The sequence below is a fragment of the Carettochelys insculpta genome, chromosome 2 (assembly GCF_033958435.1).
Source record: "Carettochelys insculpta isolate YL-2023 chromosome 2, ASM3395843v1, whole genome shotgun sequence".
NCBI lineage: Eukaryota > Metazoa > Chordata > Testudines > Carettochelyidae > Carettochelys > Carettochelys insculpta.
Window position 1 is genome coordinate 153,591,795 of NC_134138.1, and position 19,182 is coordinate 153,610,976.

The 19,182-nt window shown below is 40.4% G+C and overlaps 1 protein-coding gene across 1 annotated transcript in view; it reads right to left on the bottom strand.

Annotated features, from left to right (window-relative positions):
- The window catches only part of ADCY2 (adenylate cyclase 2), a 440,039-nt gene that overhangs the window by 407,816 nt on the left and 13,041 nt on the right, over positions 1-19,182 (bottom strand). Inside the window, exon 2 of the mRNA XM_074987859.1 lies at positions 17,703-17,900. Coding sequence (XP_074843960.1) covers positions 17,703-17,900 — 198 coding nt within the window. The remainder of the gene's footprint in view (positions 1-17,702; positions 17,901-19,182) is intronic.

The window sequence follows — 19,182 nt, forward strand, 5'->3', positions numbered from 1 at the left end:
TTGCCCCAGTCCCTAAATGGCCTCCTCAAAGACTGAACTCACAACCCCAGGTTTAGCAGAGCGTAACTTTCTTTATCGGTGGAGAGTTTTTCCTGATATTAAACCAAAATCTCCCTTGCTGCAGATTATGTCCAATACTTTTTATCCTACTTTTGGTGACAGGGATAACAACCGATCGCTGTCCTTCTTGTTCCTTTTACTCTCACTCCAAAAGAGTATCAAGTTAACAGGCTGGGTAAGCCCCTGTCTAGAAATTATTTAAGTGTATTTAGTCATGCCTTAGTGCAGGAGGCTGACTAGGTGACTACTTGAGATTCCTCCCAGGCTTCTTATTTCTATTATTTTATGGAAATATCAGGCCCAGGATGTTGCTGGACCAGAGATTTGGAGACTGTTGTTAGGACCTCCTTCACCTTGGATTCTTAAGACAAAATGTGCCCAGTTATTTTTAATATAATCTCATAGGTCACATTTTCTAAATCTTTAATCATTTTTGTCGCTTTCCTCTGAACTTTCTCCAATTTGGTCTCATCTTTCCTGAAGTGTGGCACTTAGAACTGGATACAATACTCACACTGAAACCTCACCATAGCCAAATAGAGCAGTACAATTACCTTCCATATCTTAAATATGACAGTGCTGTTAATACACCCCAGAATTATACGAGCCTTTTCTGCAACTGCATCATATTGTTGGTTCATATTCAAATTTGCGATTCACTTTGACCCCCAGATCCTTGTCAGCATTTCTACCACCTAGCAAGTTATCTGCCCTTTTGTAGCTGTCTCTTTGATTTTTCATTCCTAAATGAAAGTACTTTGCACATCTGCTTACTGAATTTCATCTTGTTGATTTCAGAACAATTCTTCCATTTGCCCAGGTTACTTTGAATTCTAAACTTGTCCTCCAAAGTGCTAGCAACCCTTCCCAGCTTGCTTTCATCTACAAATGTTATAATCATATTTTCCACTCCATTAGGCAAGAAAATATTGAATATGTAAAACTCTTGGATGTAATGTATCTGGATCTGCTGTTTAGTGGATGCTTAACATACTCCTGAGACACCGGTCAAACGGAAAGAGTTACTATCATCTTATGACATAACTACACCATCTGTTTTTCCCCCAGTGTGAAACAGAAATATGTATTCAACACTTGTGCCTTTTTGGCATTATTAATAGTTCAACGAGTAATGAATCAATACTACTGTTAGCGTAATAAATGATGGACTTTGCTTTTGCTTCCAGATATCTGAACCATTCTCACTGATCCTACCGTGCTCTGGTACTCCCAAGATATTCATGTCATTTAAAAATAAATAACCATCTTGCTAAGCCTTTTCCACATTAGTGCCTGATTAGGTGCTGCTCCCTGAAATGCCAAATTCAATATTTGTGATGAAGCAGTTGAGGACACAGTCCAAGTTGCATGCAAAACTGTTACCTGATGATCACCTGCGATCGCAAACTGTACCAGCAAACCCCACCCCCACCCCCATGAATAACATCAACCCTGTATTTTCATAGAGAGAGAGTTGTAATGGGCTGTCAGGAGGTCCACACAGCCTGTGGTTACAGTATATGGTTCCTGACCACCTGCTCATTTGTGGGTTCTCGTTATTTAAGACTGGGGGGGAAAGGTAAGGAAAGCCAGACCCTCCCTTGCCACCGGGTCTCAGCCCCTGAACAGGGGACAGTCTTTCTGGCAAGGAGTTTATATTCACTCCCTAGATTACTTCCTACCAGTCCGTGCAGTTTGGGGCATGCCCCTTACCCACTGCATGCAGCTAGATGCCTGCTTCCTGTAGAGTCCATTTAGCAAGCCCTGAGTGGCACTTAGTCATGGTCCCAGCTCCGTTCGGCAGGTGGCTGTGAGTTTGGGAGGCTGAGCCCCACAGTGTTCTTGGGCTTCATGCACTCAGTTGCCTCTAAAGATGGAAGCTCTTAGGTCTCTTCCAGAGACACCCCAGGCCTTGGAGACAGTGCTTTCTCTTGGCTGGCTGCCTTATCAGACAAGTTAATGCTCTTCTCCTAAATTAGAAAGTTGGATAGTTCTTGCCCCTTTGCCAGTCAGCCCCAAACTGACCCAGGCTTTTTCATTTTCTTCTCACTCATGGCCTGGCTTCATGTGTAACACAATGGGACTAGCTGGGCACATGGGCTAGGTAAGATGAGGAGGGAAAGTGGGAGTTAGATGCCAGTGGGACTGGCGCACCCATGTAGTTGGTATCTTTGTCCTCCCAAACCATAATAGTAGATATCCCAAGAAATCAAGAATTGTAGATCACATTTGATTGCCAATTAGGCTTAGCAGTTATGGTCTGTAGGTATGGACCAATCAGTGAGAGACTGAAAGGGTTTGGAGGTGACTGGACGATAGATATGCTAACGCTAGGATTGGGAAACAAGCAAATCAGAACAGGCCAAACAATTTATAAAAGAGAGCAAGCAGACAAAAAATCAGTCAAGTTAGGAACAAGAGAAGGAAAGCCTCCTGGTGACATGCCTTTAGTGCCCTAACAACGCAATTTCAAACACAGCTACTTAACTTCTTAAATATCCACACATACATTCTGCACTAATTATGACAACTATTATGCTATTTCCTCTTGGTAGATACCTTATGTCCACTGTTACTTTAATGAATTATTGTCTGGCTGCTTCACTCAGGGAATCCCTGCAAAACTAGATTCCGCTGTGCCCTCTGGCACAAAGAGATTCCTAAGTCACAGAAGGGAGAAATTTTTTTTTCTTAATCACAATGGTGAAAATTCATCGTGTCTCCATAAAAACCAATGGAGGTGATCTGTGCTTCTATTGGTGTAACTGAGAGCAGAATTTGGATTCAGTTATTTAACCAAATGTAAAAAAGAAGTCACAAATTTTGAAAAAGCACAATTTTGCTGTCTCAAAGCTCTTTTAAATGCAATTTGTTACCTAAATACACCTGCCTGAATATGATTTGATATGCAACAATATAACATTCAAATACAATGTATACTGTACTTCATGATTAAAATTAAATTAAACTGAATTAAATTTAAACAAAGGAAGTTTAAAATAATGCAAATACAATTGCATTGGTTTTGGAGAGGTGGTTCAATAATAAAGCTATCCTCTGAAACATTTTCAAAAGTTAAGAGCTAACAGTTATCATGAGAACTACATTTAATAACTCAAGTGTAGAAAAGCATGCACCTGAATTGCACCATTAATTCTAAAATTTCCTTTTATTTAATATACAAAAGAGTGAGTTACACAGACTGAAGGAAAAAGGTTTTGCAAATGAATGTTCCCTGTCACACTTGTCACTGTAAATGGAATCTAAAGATTTATACAGTTCACATGACTTCAAATAATGCAAACTTGATAAAGTGTTCATATATCCTAACACCAGTTATTCAACAGCTCAGACAGACAAGCTCAGCATACTTTGAAATTGCCATGAAATTACTTCAGAGCTAAACCGATTTCTTCAAGATGCCCTCAGCACCATCCAACAGTGTGCATCAAAAATATTTTGTCTCTTCTAATGTGTTCTTAATACATTCTTGAAATATAAAATACATCCAATGGTGTGCAAAAAATATCCGATTAGAAAAGAAGCCTGAGATGAAGTGGAGAAACTGTCCACCTGCATAGCAGGGTTTAAAGAGAGCCTTTGGGCTTGACCAGCCCCACCCTGCTATACCTCCAGTCAATGCCAGATCTGAAGGGCTGGGGTTGGGGAAGTGAAGAAGAGAACCTGGCCCAGGTTGTGGCTGTATGGCAAAGACGCAGAAGCTGGCTGGTACCCACCCTGAGAGGAAAGGTAACTATCCTGCCCAGTAGGGTTCCTAACTTTGACTGAAGTTATTGCAGGTGATTTCCCCCGCCCCCATCCCCACCCTCTATGATATAATGACATTTTCTTAAAATATCGCATTAAAATCACCCGGCTTGGTTTCAGCAGTCACCAGGAGACTGATGGTGATTCTGGGAGACTCCAGGTCAATTCTGGAGGACTGGGCAAAGAAAAAGATGGTGGTGTTCCTACACCAATAGCCCAGTGTTTAGAGCAGGGGTCAGAAACTTTTCTGAGGCAGAGTTCTGAAATTTGACCTTTTGACATGTACCCACAGTCCAAGCGCTGGTGATACTTTTAAAGTTGCTAATAGTCCTCCCTATAACACCTACACTAATCAATATATTTAGATGCAGAGCTCTACCATTTAGCTGTGGCTGGTGGCAGGAGGGCGAGCCCTGGCTTGCACAAGTGGCGCTAGTGTGCGCTGGGGGCGAGCGAGCTGAGGGGAAGGAACTGGGCAGCGCTGGGGAAGCCGGAGCTTCCAGTTAACCTCCTGCCAAAAGGATGGTGGCAGCAACTGGTAAGGTAGCAAGACAGGGCAGAAACGGTGTGGTTAAGCGGCTTATCAGAGTCACACACGGCGCACCTTTCGCCTGCTCTGTGCATGTGCCCCACTACTTGGTGGAACAAGCGTATTGCAGCAGAGGCAGCTCCTCCTGTGTCTTCGGCGGCCCGGCACAGCCCCAGGTGCAGGGACAGCCCGTGGGGCAGCTCGCTTGGCTCCAATAAGTCACTGGCAGTTTGCATGGGGGGGACAGGTGCCTGCCTCGGGGGGGAGGGGGGGGTGAGAGAGCCTGGCTGGTGGGGAGCACCCGTGACAATCGTTGAATTTCTTTTGGACACCAGTGGCTAGGGCCTCCCCGTGAACACTACGCAGAATGCTTGTGGCATATCAAGTGACTGGTTTAATATGAGTGAAAGCTCCACAGTCTTGACAAGCCATGGCATAAGCCCTATCTGTGCTAACCCCAATATATTTTTCCCGTCAATATTATTCCCAGCAATAAAACTGTAACAAAGAATCTGTTCACAGGGAGGGACGGAGGCTCTCCTAGAAGATCTTTTCTTATTAAACGTTTAATGGAACTTCTTTTAACGTCTTGAAAGTCAATGTGTACTTCATAACTAACACATTCTTGCTGTCAGTAATAACTGACTGTCATCAATCACAATTATCAAACCAACATGGAGATGAAATGAAGTAATATACCTAAAACATCAGCAATAATCTGACTGTAAAAATTTCAGAAAAGACAGGAAGACACTGTAATAATTAACTTGCCATACTATATACCGTATATTCCATTAAAGGCTCTGATATGATAATAATTTAACTTTTATATTGCACTTGTACCTAGAGGCTAGGAATGTTAATGTTTAATTGATTAACTGTTAAGCCTCACCCTACATCAGGGGTGAGGAACCCCCAGCCCATGGTCTTGGCTTGCTTGGATCCAGCCCCTGAGACTCAGGACTTTCCTCCCCAGCTTCCAGCCCACAATGGGGAGCTGGGAAGGGGCTGGGGAGGTCCAAGACTCACAAGCTAGAGCCAGGCAAGTGGGGCTGCATCCAGCCCACAGGCTCTGCCAAAAATCAAGGGAGCAGGGAGCAGCTCCGCATGGTGTTGCTGCTGCTCACTGCTGTATCCCCAGCTAGGCAAAGAGGAGAAGGAGGAGCAGCAGCAGCGCTACCTGGAGGCTTTATCCTGCTGCTAACTGGCCAGAACTCCAGCCAACCAAAACAGTGGAAGATGGTGTCTGGGAGTGGAGGGGAAAGAGGAGTTGCAGATCCATGAGCATCCCAGGGTACTGCACAGGTAAGCTTCACCCCTGTCACCCAGGCCCCGTGTGCAGTGGGTTTGCTCCAGCTGCACAAGGCCCAGCCCAGGAGTAGCAGTCCTCATCTGCTGCAGCCGTGGCCACACCATGGGCAGGGCTGGAGCAGTCCCAGTCCACTGAGCCTCAAAGCATGCCACAGGCTGGGGTGCACCAGCCCGGCCAATGCAGCCTCTTTCCATGGTTGGGGGGCTGCTCCAGCCTGGTTACATAGCCTTCCCCGCACCCTCCCTCCCATTTAATCAGTAAATTATTAAATGGGTTTTTACATACCTACGAGAAGCCTCAAACAATTTGAGAACAGTGTGTTAAAGACATTGTATGGACACATAGTAAATAAAAGTTCCTGCTCCAAAGAGCTTCTTTTGATTCATGCTCTGAGCAATGAGACAAGAAATAGGGGTTTTTTAGTATAATTTTTCAAAAACAAAACTAAAACTTGAAATCTTACTAAACTAATAAGGCCCAGATACATTTAAATTAGGAACCTAGAATACACAGAGAGAAGGGAAGGGAAAATTAGTAACATTTAATGCAAATATTTTACTGGTTCTAGAATTTAATACTAGACTGTTTACATGTAAAGAAAAATCACACTACACTAGGAACTCTAAGGCCATCACCTACCCACTATTTCAGACTGATGTCTGACTGACCAGCCTATAATTACCCATGTCATCTTATTTAACATTTTTGAATTAGTGGCATATTAGTCTCCTGGAACTTCCCTGTTTTCCAAGGCTTAATGAAAATCAGCATCAATGGTCTAGCAAGGCTGTCAGCCAGATCTTTTTGTAAAATTGTAGAAACAAAAAGGGATCTGAAGAGGTCATCTTGTCCAGCCTCCTGCACTAAGGCACAGCCAAAGATGCCTATATCAACCCTGGGCCAGTGCTTATCCAACCCTTTATTGAAAAGCTCCACATTGCAGGGATTTCATGCCTTTATTAGGTAGTGGTTGCAGAGATACATTTTGCCTGGGACTGGAAGGAACCTTGGGAGGTCATCTTGTCCAGTCTTCTGCCTTCTTGGCAGGACTAAGCACCACCCCTGGCATCTATTTACCACAATCCCTAAATGGGCTCTTTGAGGACTGAACCCACAACTGTGGATTTAGCAGATCAATGCTCAAACCAATGAGCTATCCCTCCCCCTGTAATAAATTCACTGGTGGATTTTTATATGGAGATATACATCTCCTAGAACTGGAAGGGACCTTTAAAGGTCATCTAGTCCAATCCCCTGCCCTCTTGGCAGGACCAAGCACCATCCCTGACATCTATTTGCCCCAGTCCCTAAATGGCCTCCTCAAAGACTGAACTCACAACCCCAGGTTTAGCAGAGTGTAACTTTCTTTATCGGTGGAGAGTTTTTCCTGATATTAAACCAAAATCTCCCTTGCTGCAGATTATGTCCAATACTTTTTATCCTACTTTTGGTGACAGGGATAACAACCGATCGCTGTCCTTCTTGTTCCTTTTACTCTCACTCCAAAAGAGTATCAAGTTAACAGGCTGGGTAAGCCCCTGTCTAGAAATGATTTAAGTGTATTTAGTCATGCCTTAGTGCAGGAGGCTGACTAGGTGACTACTTGAGATTCCTCCCAGGCTTCTTATTTCTGTTGTTTCATTGTAGGCTTCTTAAACTGAAAGCAGGAAAGTGCTAAATATGCCAGTTGACATTTTATTTTCCCCTTCACATAAAATAAGAACCTGGGGACATCCAATGAAATTAAAAGGATGCAGCAGGTTTAAAACATATACAGTAATATTTCACACAATGCACAGTCAACCCATGGAACTCATTACCAGGGGATGTTGTTGAGGTGAAAAGTATAACAGTGTTCAAAAAAAGAATTAGATAAATTCATGCAGAGCTAATAAACTTGCTAATTGCCCTGATTTGTTCAATCTGAAGAACCTTTCATTAGCCACTTTCAGAAGGCCGGGTACTGGGCGTGGTGGACCATTGATCTGAACCCATGTGGCAGTTCTCAAGCTCTTACATGAAAATAAAGAACTCAAAAGAAAGATATGGAACTAAAACCTGATGTTAGACTTCAGAGCTCTTCTGTAACTGCTTTTCTATTTCTAATACATGTTGAACCCCTCTCGTCCGGCTTTCTCAGGACCTGACTGGTGCTGAATGAGAGGATATGCCAGACTGTAAGAGGTCAACATTGTGTAGCACTTCGCTAACACCTCCACAGCTTACTGGGTTCTTAGAAGACATGTGGAATAAATTAGAGCTAAATACCAGCACAGAACGCCGAGAGCCAGGGTGGTTATAATTAATCTTTATGGGACCACAGGAAATGTGGCCACGCCCACGATATGTGGACATCCGGCTAACTAAAATCACGCTGAATGACTGATGTTGCCAGACAAGAGTGTGCCAGACCAGAGAGATTCAACCAGTGCTTAATCCACAAACTCATTTGCTACCCACAAAAACTTCTTGCTAAGCTTACATTCTGAGAGCATTCATACAATTTTCTCTGAATAGTTCATGTGAATCAGATATTAATAAAACACTTCTGCACTACAGTGATGGAAAAATTTAAACCTCAGTTCGACAATGGTTATTGTCTTATTTTATTCAAATGCCCATTACTTACATTCTGATATTACTTAAATAAGATGGTACATGCAAGAAACAAATAGGAAAGATGTAAGTTATATGGAGACATGATTATTAGGTATTAAAATTATCTTCAATTATAATTACCTATGTCAGAATAGCATTATTCAAGGTATTATAATAAGATATTAGACAAATATTACTTTGTCATAAAGTAACGTATCAGGTTGTTTGTTTTAAGCCACAAAAATTAAGAGACAGAAATACTATTAAAATAATGGAAGCTCCTACCCTCCTACTTGGCAACATGCAGCATGCTGCACAGAACCCATAGTACAGAACTGTTGTTTATTAAAATCTCTATCTAGCATCACAAATTTGATTCTGAAATCTGTATCTATGAAAAATAGATTTATCACTGTCACATTCACAGGGATAACTGCAACTCTTGTCCCCTTTCTGGTCTCCCTGTGTGAATCCCAGATCCCGGCCTTTGTTCCAGAAATGAATTTTCTCCATTTCTCACACTCAGACCCAGCCCCTGTGTCACAGTATTATATATGTCCACCATTCTCATCCTGCAGATCTGCCTAATGTTGAGCACCTGCTGTTCTTTCTTTTGGGAGTACGTGACCAGTGGTATCCATCGTTCCAGCTTTCTTAAAACAAATGTGTTATTCTTCTAGCAGTAGGAAAAAAGTTTTATGGAAGAAAGGATTTTAAAAACAACCGTCTACACATGGCTATCTAACCTTAAGCCCTGCCATTCTGTGCTAGTGACCTAAACAAGCCAAACTTCTCCAAATAATTCAAGTGTCAGGTATTTCACTTGGTTTCCCTTAACACTTACTGCCTATCTCTTGAGAGAGGGTCCCTTTAAGCCCTCCAGAGTTAGAATCAATATTGGCAGGTAGCTTGACAGAAAGCAAAAATCACAGCTAACCTAGTACTAGCATGATCCCCCAACAACACATAAATGTTTGCTGAGAGGTGGTTCTTTTGAGTCATTCCTGCTTGTTTTTCCAGGAAGACTCCTGTTAAGTTAAATCAATACAGTCATTCAGAATAAATCCCAATAACTAAGGCAACATACAGTATTTATACTCAGTTAAAAACATCTGTTTGCCACTTAGTAAATGAGGCATCAGATATGAAGTCAAAATGAATACTATTCATCCTGGAAAGTATGTATCATACCATAGTCTAGCTGGGACAAACACATTTTCACACAACTGCCATTATTTGTATCTAGTGAGCTGTGACTCTTCTCTGCTTCCTATTTTCTCCGAATTTTACAGAGAATTTAGAGCATTTTATTGCACTGATGAATCAATAGTAAATGCCTTTGAAAGTTTATGGCATTTCCTGTACCATAAAACTTTTCTGACGCACCGGTTAGACAGATAAAAGTAGAGTTAAAAGATATCAAACCCATAAAATGGGAATAATTTTCAGTACTAAAAGTTTAGTATATAGCTTCAGTAACATAGGAAATGAAAGTTCATTATAAAACTCCAACCCTTGCTGACTATGAATCTTGGTCATATATTTCATTTCCAATGGGCATTATACTTACCCATCCTTATTCACATCATTGCTAGGATAATAAAGGACATATATATGTAGATCTGTTTGGCTATTCAACAAGTTTGACACATCAATACTTTCTTGCATGTGAATTCACATCAACATACAGTAAACAGCACTTATCCCAATATTGATATAATTTTACAGACTCCAAGAGACTGACATTTGCTGAAATCCATTCATTTTAAAGCAACCCATTACAGGTCACACTTACTCCAAAGCAAATCCTGTCATCTCCTTACGCTTAAAAATAGCTGAGATTCCAGTTAAATGGAAATCTGAACTCTGTTGATAGAGTGTGCATCCTTCAGTAACTATGGCTAACTATTATTCATTTTCTAAGTGGCAAACAGATGTTTTAAACTGAGTATCAATACTGTATCTTGGCTTAGTTACAGTTTTATTCTGAATTACTGTATTGATTTAACTTTAGCTTACTTATATAAGCGTTCAAGATGTACCTGCAGTGCCATAAAACACAAAGAAAAACGGGGGTCACTCCCCGGAGTGATTGCAGTGTAATTTTAGTGACTTCTGATCAATTTTCCTTCTGTATTTTATTGTAGCCGGGGCAAAATCTTGCAAGCTTAAATTACTGACATATTAGAAACTTACTTACAGAAATGTCTTTTTGATTGCTTACGTCCACTCTGTGAAGATATCTAAGCAGTAATTAAAATCTGCAGTTAAGTGCTGTTTCATTGCATAATGGCTGAAATCACAAATATAACACTGTGTGCCCAGTCAACATCTTATTGCAGAAACACATGGAAGACAGACAATACATTAAAAATGCACAACAAAGAAAAAACAAACAAACACAAAGGATAGTATCATATTTTTGCTGTCTAACTGAAATTCTCTCAAACAAACTTTTATCCCATTTCTCAGAGACAGACATCAACAGTTAACAACAGCAAAGTTTTCCTGAGCATCCCAGATGACACTTTCATAAAAAGAACTTTTGCTGGATAAAACTTGGAACAATTCTCTGAACTCTCATAATTCAAGCAATTGACGCTAATATCTGTTATTACAAAAGCAGTTACTTTTTAGCATGAAATCAACTATTTAATGCATGTGAAGCTTACAATTCCACCTTTAATTATGAAGTAGCTTTAAAACATTGCAGTGGAAGTGGACTTTCAGGTCAGCAGTCTAGAAGCAAGTCAGACAAAACAATATTGTGTGATATTATATGGGATGAGAGTCTCTGTTTTGTTCAAACCTTGGCAAAAATATTTTGAGTTAATAAATTTGATTGATAGTGTAATTTCTTTTACAGTTTACACTGGCTAAAAAGTGTTACTGTTCTAGGCAAAACCCTTCACTGTTTTAAATGGAAGCTGTCCTCAGACTACCCTGTGACCTACCATAGTGATCAAGAATGGTATACCAGGATCAAGTCTAGTGAATCCAACTACCAGAAACCTTTGGTTTTGTATTATGGCTATTTCAGGTTTACATTTGTAGTGAATTTCTATGGAATTATTATAATAGTCTCCTCAGCAAAATGCACATGTATCCTTCCATGGAAAACGTCACAGTGAATACAGCTGCGCAATAATCCCCATAAAATACAGTATTGATTGAATCTGCATTTACATGTACTCAGTCCTATAAAGGAAACTCCTATAGTATACACAATTTACTAACGAAAAAGAAAATGATAAAAAAAAATCTCAGAGGCTTCAAAAGCTTGCTTAGGTGAAGCGTTAAGAGATAATTTTAGAATAAATCACATTAAATCTTCTCTGGTTTAGACATATGCCTTACAAGATTATTAATAATTATTGTACTTGAAAGGATCAGAAATATCGCTAGAATATAATTTCAGAAAATTCAGCTTTCTGATGCAGAACTCTGTAAATATGGAAGCATTCAAAACTAAAAACATAAACTGAAATATAAGTCTGAAAAGGTTTCATGTGATTTTGATTTCAGTTTCAGGCAGTGATTCATGTTGTTTCAGAACTAGTTCACTCATCCCTAGGTGAAAATAAATGCCACCTCCTGCAGGGAATGTTCTCATATTAAAGTTAATCTCATTCATACTTCTAACTCTGCTGCCCTATTAAATGATCCTAAGGGTTTGTGTGATCTAGCTACATTTTAAAGAAATCATAACCACAAAACACTTAAAATATTTTTTTTCAAATAATCAGCAAAATCAACCTATTTCACAGAAGGTATGATGGAAATTGCACGCCGTCCTCACATGCATAAAAAGCATCTAAAAATTATTCTAAATGGTATGATACATCAAAGTAAACCCAGCATGCCACCTGCAAACTAGCATTGTTTCCACGATTGCAGAACACATTGAAAAATACTGTAGTTTAGGGTTAACAGAAACAAAAAGCATTTATGCTCAAATATTCAAAAGAGGTTAATCTCCAATATTTTTGGGAATCAGAAGTATCAAACCTTACCTTATGCACCATAATTTAGCATACACGAGGAGACAAAAAGAACACATGTTCATGATGGTGGCAGGGCTGTGCACACATATTTATAATTAAACTGAGATAAATACCAAAAATTCTGAAATTACGGCATCATGACAGGAATACTGTCTGTATTGCTCCCTTCTCAAGAACCACATAAACAGCACTTTTCGTACACTCACACCCCCACACCATATTTCAGTGCACAATGAATGGCTTGTACAGATTTAACATATGCAAGCACACTGACATACTTCCTGTACAAAAGACTGACCACTATTAAATATGTCACAAGACTATGTAAAAACTTGGCTGTTTTCTAAAAACTAAACTGTCATTGAAAGGAGAAAAAAAGCACCCAATCACCAAGCTCCGACTTCTCCAACAGAGGGGCCTGTGGTAACGCCTGTCTCACCCCACTGCAAGTTATGGCAGTCAGGCTGCTGGAAGCTGATTACATGGTCTTGATATAAATGCTAGTCCTCAAATAAGCCATACTGAGAAACCTTTGCTTCTGCCCCTCCCTGCCCACCCCCGCACCAAGAGCTGCTCAAGGTAGACGCCTCAATTCCCTGCCCAGACCCCACATTCCCTTTCCGCTCCAGCACACTCCCTCCCACCTAGATCCCATACTCTTTGTCCCAGCTCCCTTCTGCACCTTCCCTCTTACCCAGACTCCACTGCCTCACCCTTTGCCTGCTCCTGCAAACAGACCTCACACTCATCCTGCCCCCGCACCCTTTCTCTTGCCCAGATACCCACCCTAACGCAATCCTGCATCCTGCCACTTGCTCAGACCCTGCACCTCCACCCCACACCCCATCAGCTTCTCATTTTTGGCCCCATCACAGAGCCTATAGGGAGCCTCCACAAATTCTACTAGCCCAGACCCCAAGATGACAATCTGGCCCTGGGGGTAAGCCCTGAGCCTCAGCACCTCCTCCACATCCCCCACAGGCTTGAGTCTGAGGGGATTGTCCTGTTTTCCCTGTTTCTCAGTTGGGAGCCATATCTGTGAGGATTATTTTTTATTTTCTCCTCCTCATTTGGTGGCCAGGCCAGTGAGGGTTCTATGGTTTACAGTTATCCTTTTTTTTTTTTTTTTTTTTTTTGCTTTTCACTTGTGTATGGCCCCCAACTAATTTTTCAGTGGGTCAGAGACCCCTGACCCTAAAAAGTGTTTCATCCCCAACCTACAGTGGCACAGCTGCATCAGTGCAACTGCACTGAAGTAGCACTGCAGCATAATCTTGCCCTTAGGAAAATCACGCCCCACCAATTCAGAGCACATTTGAAAAATTTCTCTCTGAAACTCAGTGAGTCATTTCTTTATAACAAAATCAGCTTTGAAAAGAAATATACCTAATGCTTTTATGGGTTTGCTGTTATGTAAATTATATTCTCCATCACCTAGCTTCTGAATTACTGTATTAGTGACGTAGTTTAAGAGGCAGTAAACACTAAAGCTTGTCTACACGGAGACATCAAAGAAAATTAATCCACATTAACTAAAGATATGAATGTGAAGTGGATTAGATAAAATATATTAAATCCCTGTGGGAGCACTCCAAATCATAACTCATGTCTTTAATTCAGTTTAGTTTACTTCATTTTCTAACTGAATCAAACCAAACTGTGTTAGGACTCTTTGGCTACGTCTACACTAGCCAAAAACTTTGAAATGGCCATGCAAATGGCCATTTTGAAGTTTACTAATGAAGTGCTGAAATACATATTCAGTGCCTCATTAGCATGCGGGCGGCCGCAGCACTTCGAAATTGACGCGGCTCACCACCATGCAGCTCGTCCAGATGGGGCTCCTTTTCAAAAGGACCCCGGCTACTTCAAAGTCCCCTTATTCCTACCTGCTCATATCTGCTCATAGGAATAAGGGGACTTTGAAGTAGCCGTGGTCCTTTCGAAAAGGAGCCCCGTCTGGACGAGCCGCGCAACGGCGAGCCACGTCAATTTCGAAGTGCTGCGGCCGCCCGCAAGCTAATGAGGCGCTGAATATGTATTTCAGCACTTCATTAGTCAACTTCAAAATGGCCATTTGCATGGCCACTTCGAAGTTTTTGGCTAGTGTAGACACGGCCTTTACATCTGAATAGCAATGTCCATGTAAGGATTTCATATAATTTAACAAATCCACTTCATAGCCATACCTTCCCTTAATTTGAATTAATTTTGCTGAATGTCTTCTAAGAACACACGACATCAGGGTATTTAAATACCTATGAGGATTTTACTAATTACTTTCCAAAAATCATAGGGAGGATTAATTCTACTACTTCAGATCATACAAAAATACCTTTTTTATCTACTTCACTCTGAAGTTATACTAGATAAAAGCATGCTTAAAAATAGGCCCACAAACTGAACACAGGTTTAAGGAAAATCCTCCTTTTACTGGATTAACAGTTAATATACTCCATTTAAATTCTAGAATATAAACCTAGCTTGAACTGGGCCCCCACCAAAATACCCGCAAGCCCCAACAAGGACCCAGGGGCTAGCTGCCACCAGAGAAAGTTTCCCCCGGCAGCTATGAATTGTGGGGGCTTGCAGCCACCTGGGGGGACCACCTCAACTGGCCCCACACTGAAACAGCCCCCTCCATGCCCCAACAAGGACCCAGGGGGCTAGCTGCCATGGGGGGGAAGTCTCCCCGGCCTCTCCAAATTGCGGGGCCTGGCTACTGTCCTGGGGGAATGGTTAAAGTGTCACTCGAGCCACAGACGCCACACACCACAGCCAAAACATATTTTCAGGGACCATATCAATTTACCATTCAACCTCCCAAATACTCAAACCACCCCACAATGGCAATGAAATTTGGCAAGTCCCATCCCCTATTCCCCATGTTGGCAATGTCTGTGTAGTGAAGAGGGAAGCCAAATATCTTTTCTACTAGATTTTTCTATCCGCTTTCTTCTAACTTTGGACCCCCTCATGCAGGGAAGTGTGGGCAGAGGGACAATTGAGAATACAGACTTTGCACAGAAGCTGTATAATGGACTGGGAACCCTTTTTCAGAAACTTTACTAACAACTCTTTCTTCATGGTTTTCATTGTCCCTGTGTTATTTTCAGGGATCAGAGACAATCAAGGGAGGAGGGACAATCAGTGAGTGGATGGCCAGTTAAGAAGACACACACCTGCTGATTTCTACAAAATCTTTGATAATTCAGTTGCAGCTACAGTTTTAAGAAGCAATTCAGTTATGTAAGAAAGAGATATCTGTTAATTTGGTGATCTTTGTTGACGCCTATTTTTCCTTCCTTCCTCCTGGAAAAATGGACATTTGCTTACCACAGGAGGGGAATGATGGCAATGCCATGTGGAAAGATGATGTCAAATACCAGCAAAAAGACCCAGAATGTTATGGGGATGAGGGAACTGTGGGATAGGTTCCAACAATGCACTGTTGCAACAGTTGATGTTTGCTGATTGAGTGTGGCAACAATAAATCGACTCTCTTAGGAGTACGTGGGGAGATGAGGACAGTCAAATTCAATTTTATAAAATCCAGCGTTACAAAATCAATATTAATAAATTCGAATTTATCTTGTAGTGTTGACATAGCCCATCTGTTTCAAATTTAGCATGTGCCTATGTGTCTGCAGTGTCAGGGCCTAAGTAATAAGGCAGAGCGCTTTTGCAGTTACTGTTTATCTTTAAGGATTAGAAACCACTATATGCATAGCACTAAAATTGTAAATACTCTACCAAACGTTCAGTCAACTAGAATTTGATATACCTGATAAAATCCTTGTTACAATACAATGGGGAAAAGGCAAGAAAATAAAAGTAGCAAAATGTAACTCTACAATTCCATGGTCTAATAAGAAGTATATTAAAAATATGAAAATACACCACAGTAGATTTATCAATTTTGGTGTCAGTTCTGTGCCAAATGGATTTACAGAGTATTTTGACAAATGGAGTAGGTCATACATAGCTGCCATGATATTCATGAGAATGACACTGGCATGGAATAAGGCAAAGGACTCCATTAAATTAAAACAAAGTAGTCATATAGCACTCTAAAGACTAACAAAATAACATATTGGGTGTTAGTCTATATTTATTATTTTATTAGTCTTTAAAGTGCTACATTACTGCATTTTCGTTTTGTGAAGATACAGACTAACACAGCTACATCTCTGTGATTATCCATACTATTACTTCATATTGCTCAAACCCTCCCCTCTGTGAGGAAGTATTGGCGTAGTGCAGGGGTCTGCAACCTGCAGCTCTTTAAGGAATTCTCTGTCACTCCCGACACTGTAATTGCAAATTAAAAAAAAAACTGACTATTTTCAATAAAAGGTGAATGTCTAAAATCCCAAAAATGAACTACTCATATCAAAATAGAAAATGATATGTTATCTCGAAACATTGGATAACTCCCCTTAGCATCCTCCAGAACGAGAGAGAGAAGGTGCGGTAGGAAGACAGTGGTACAAACACACACGCAAAGTGTGAGGAAATAGAATATGTAAAAAGTCTGTGCCTGCCCTTTATCAAACACAGGTCGCATTACGAATCTTGATGTGTGCACTGTTATTAAAATAAGGGTTACAAAAAGTATGGTTCGATGTTATTTATTAAAGACTGTCTCATATTAACATGCGTTGTGGCTCTTGAATTATTGAGTTTTTTGCCAATTGGGAATAAATGGCTCTTCTTGATATTTCGGTTGCCGACCCTTGGGATAGTACAAAAAAAACAGGAGGTGCAGCCTCCAAAAGTCATAGTTTTCTTCTAAATTCTGGCTTATCTGGAAGACTGTGGAGCAAAGTACTTTTCCCTCCTTACTTGTTTATTAACTCAGAACTATAGGGAGTGTCCAGGAAATTTTGTTTTTGTAGAGAACTTTTGGAGAGCTCAGTACCTTTGTATTGGATGCTTTTCAGATTTAGCTGGAGGATGGGACTATTGAATCTTTAGCACATACACCTTTTCTTCAATGGATTGGAGTTGGAATTCATTGGAAATAAACAGGTGTTAACAAAAAACAAAGCTTTAAAAAGTATTTCCTTTTCCACATCTCAGCTTTTAGCCTTTTTGCTGATACCACAACTGCACTAGTTTTCCAGTCACCAAAGAATCTCCCATGACAGAGAAAAACAGTATATTCAATATCTAAACAAGCAGGCAAAAAGAAAAGATACATTACAGATCTTCTTTATATAACAGAAAGATCAAAAGCGGGCACAAGCTTATTTTTTTCCTGTGTCAGACAGAAATATATTTAGGTGCAGTCTGAGAGTGCAAACACTTATGCAAGAATTTCACATAAATTATTCCACTGGCAGGAATGAGAATTCTTGTACATGAAAGCGTTCTCAGGATCTGACTCAAAAATCCTAAAGAAAAGCATAACAAAAGAACCCAACCTTACCTGGTCCCAGGGACAGATGATACCTCCAAAACACATGAAGAGATATCCCATGGCAACAAGACACACCCACACCACCAACGAGAAAATACGGAGAAGCTTCTTGAACACAGATTCTATGCAGACAAGGATAAATATGGCAAAGAAGATTGCTAGGGCTGTTGGAATGGTTATTAAAAATGCCACATGATCGTCAATTTCCTGGAAAGAGAGAGAAGTGAAAAAAGATGTTAAAATTGAAAGCACTTGCACTCACAACTAAAACATGCTGTTCTTCCTCACGTATATATTTGATTAAAACAATCACTTTGTCTAAATTGGTAGCCCACTGAGTCTAAATCTCACAAAGGCATAATGTTGAATACACAGAACAATTTTTTCACTTTTAATATTATATGTTGGGCTGTGATATAAAAATATTAACTATGTGCACTGTGCTTCCCATAAAAAAGAAGGAAATGAGCATTATGAAGTAGAATCAAGAAAATCACTACACATACTGAAGGAGGACTTAACCATATAAATCACTGAGGATTGCAATGCTTAGTGGAACAAAGCCTAAATACCTTTAAAAATGTGGACTTAATTCCTTATTACTTAGACCAGAATAGCATCAAAGAATGTGTGGGTAAAACAGAAATGTACTAATCACATTTCTCTGAAAGTTCTACTGTATTCAAATCTGTGTCAATTAAGAAAGAAATTTTAGTAAACTAAAATGAATTAGGGACCACCTTCGAGCATCCATGGGTCAGGAGAGATTATCAAACATGTCCATCTTATCAATAGAACATGAGGTAGAAAACAATATTAATTTCAGTGCAATTATTCATGAGTTTACCTCATTAAAAGCATGCAAAGTTCAATTATAAACAAATAAGTAATGGTGCCTGACGCAGTGATATTTTATAATTATACGTATTAATATATAGGTTATATGTATAGATTATATTATAATTATATGCATTGAGATATATATGTATTTCCCTTTTTTCTATGAAATAACTACTATGAATATATAAACGAGGGGGCACAATTTTATATTCTTGCCTCAGGTGCAAAATTAGCTAGTGAAGGCACTGCATGTTCATCTACACCTCAGCTGCAGAGAGCAGTATCACAGTGCCTCATTCTCAGGAGGGAAAGTGTGTGTCCTAGGGTGTTTGTCCTGCTCTGCTAAGACGCTCCTACCAGGGAATGGGACTGGAGCGCTCTTGTGGAAGAGCATGGTCAGGATAAGCCGCCAAAGTAGTGCCCCGACTCTGCTCCCCAATAAGCACCAGGCAGGGTAAGCAGGAAGAAGACACCCTGTAGAGCTCTCTTTGTAGTATCTGTATCCAGTCCAATATCTGTGGATTTGGAACAGACATCTGTGGATTTGCTGGACTCTACTTTTGTGCCTGTGTTCACCTTTAAGTATCTGAGTAGCATTTCTGAAGAAAACAAAGACGGTTGCTTAAAATTAAGCATGTGCAGCAGTAGG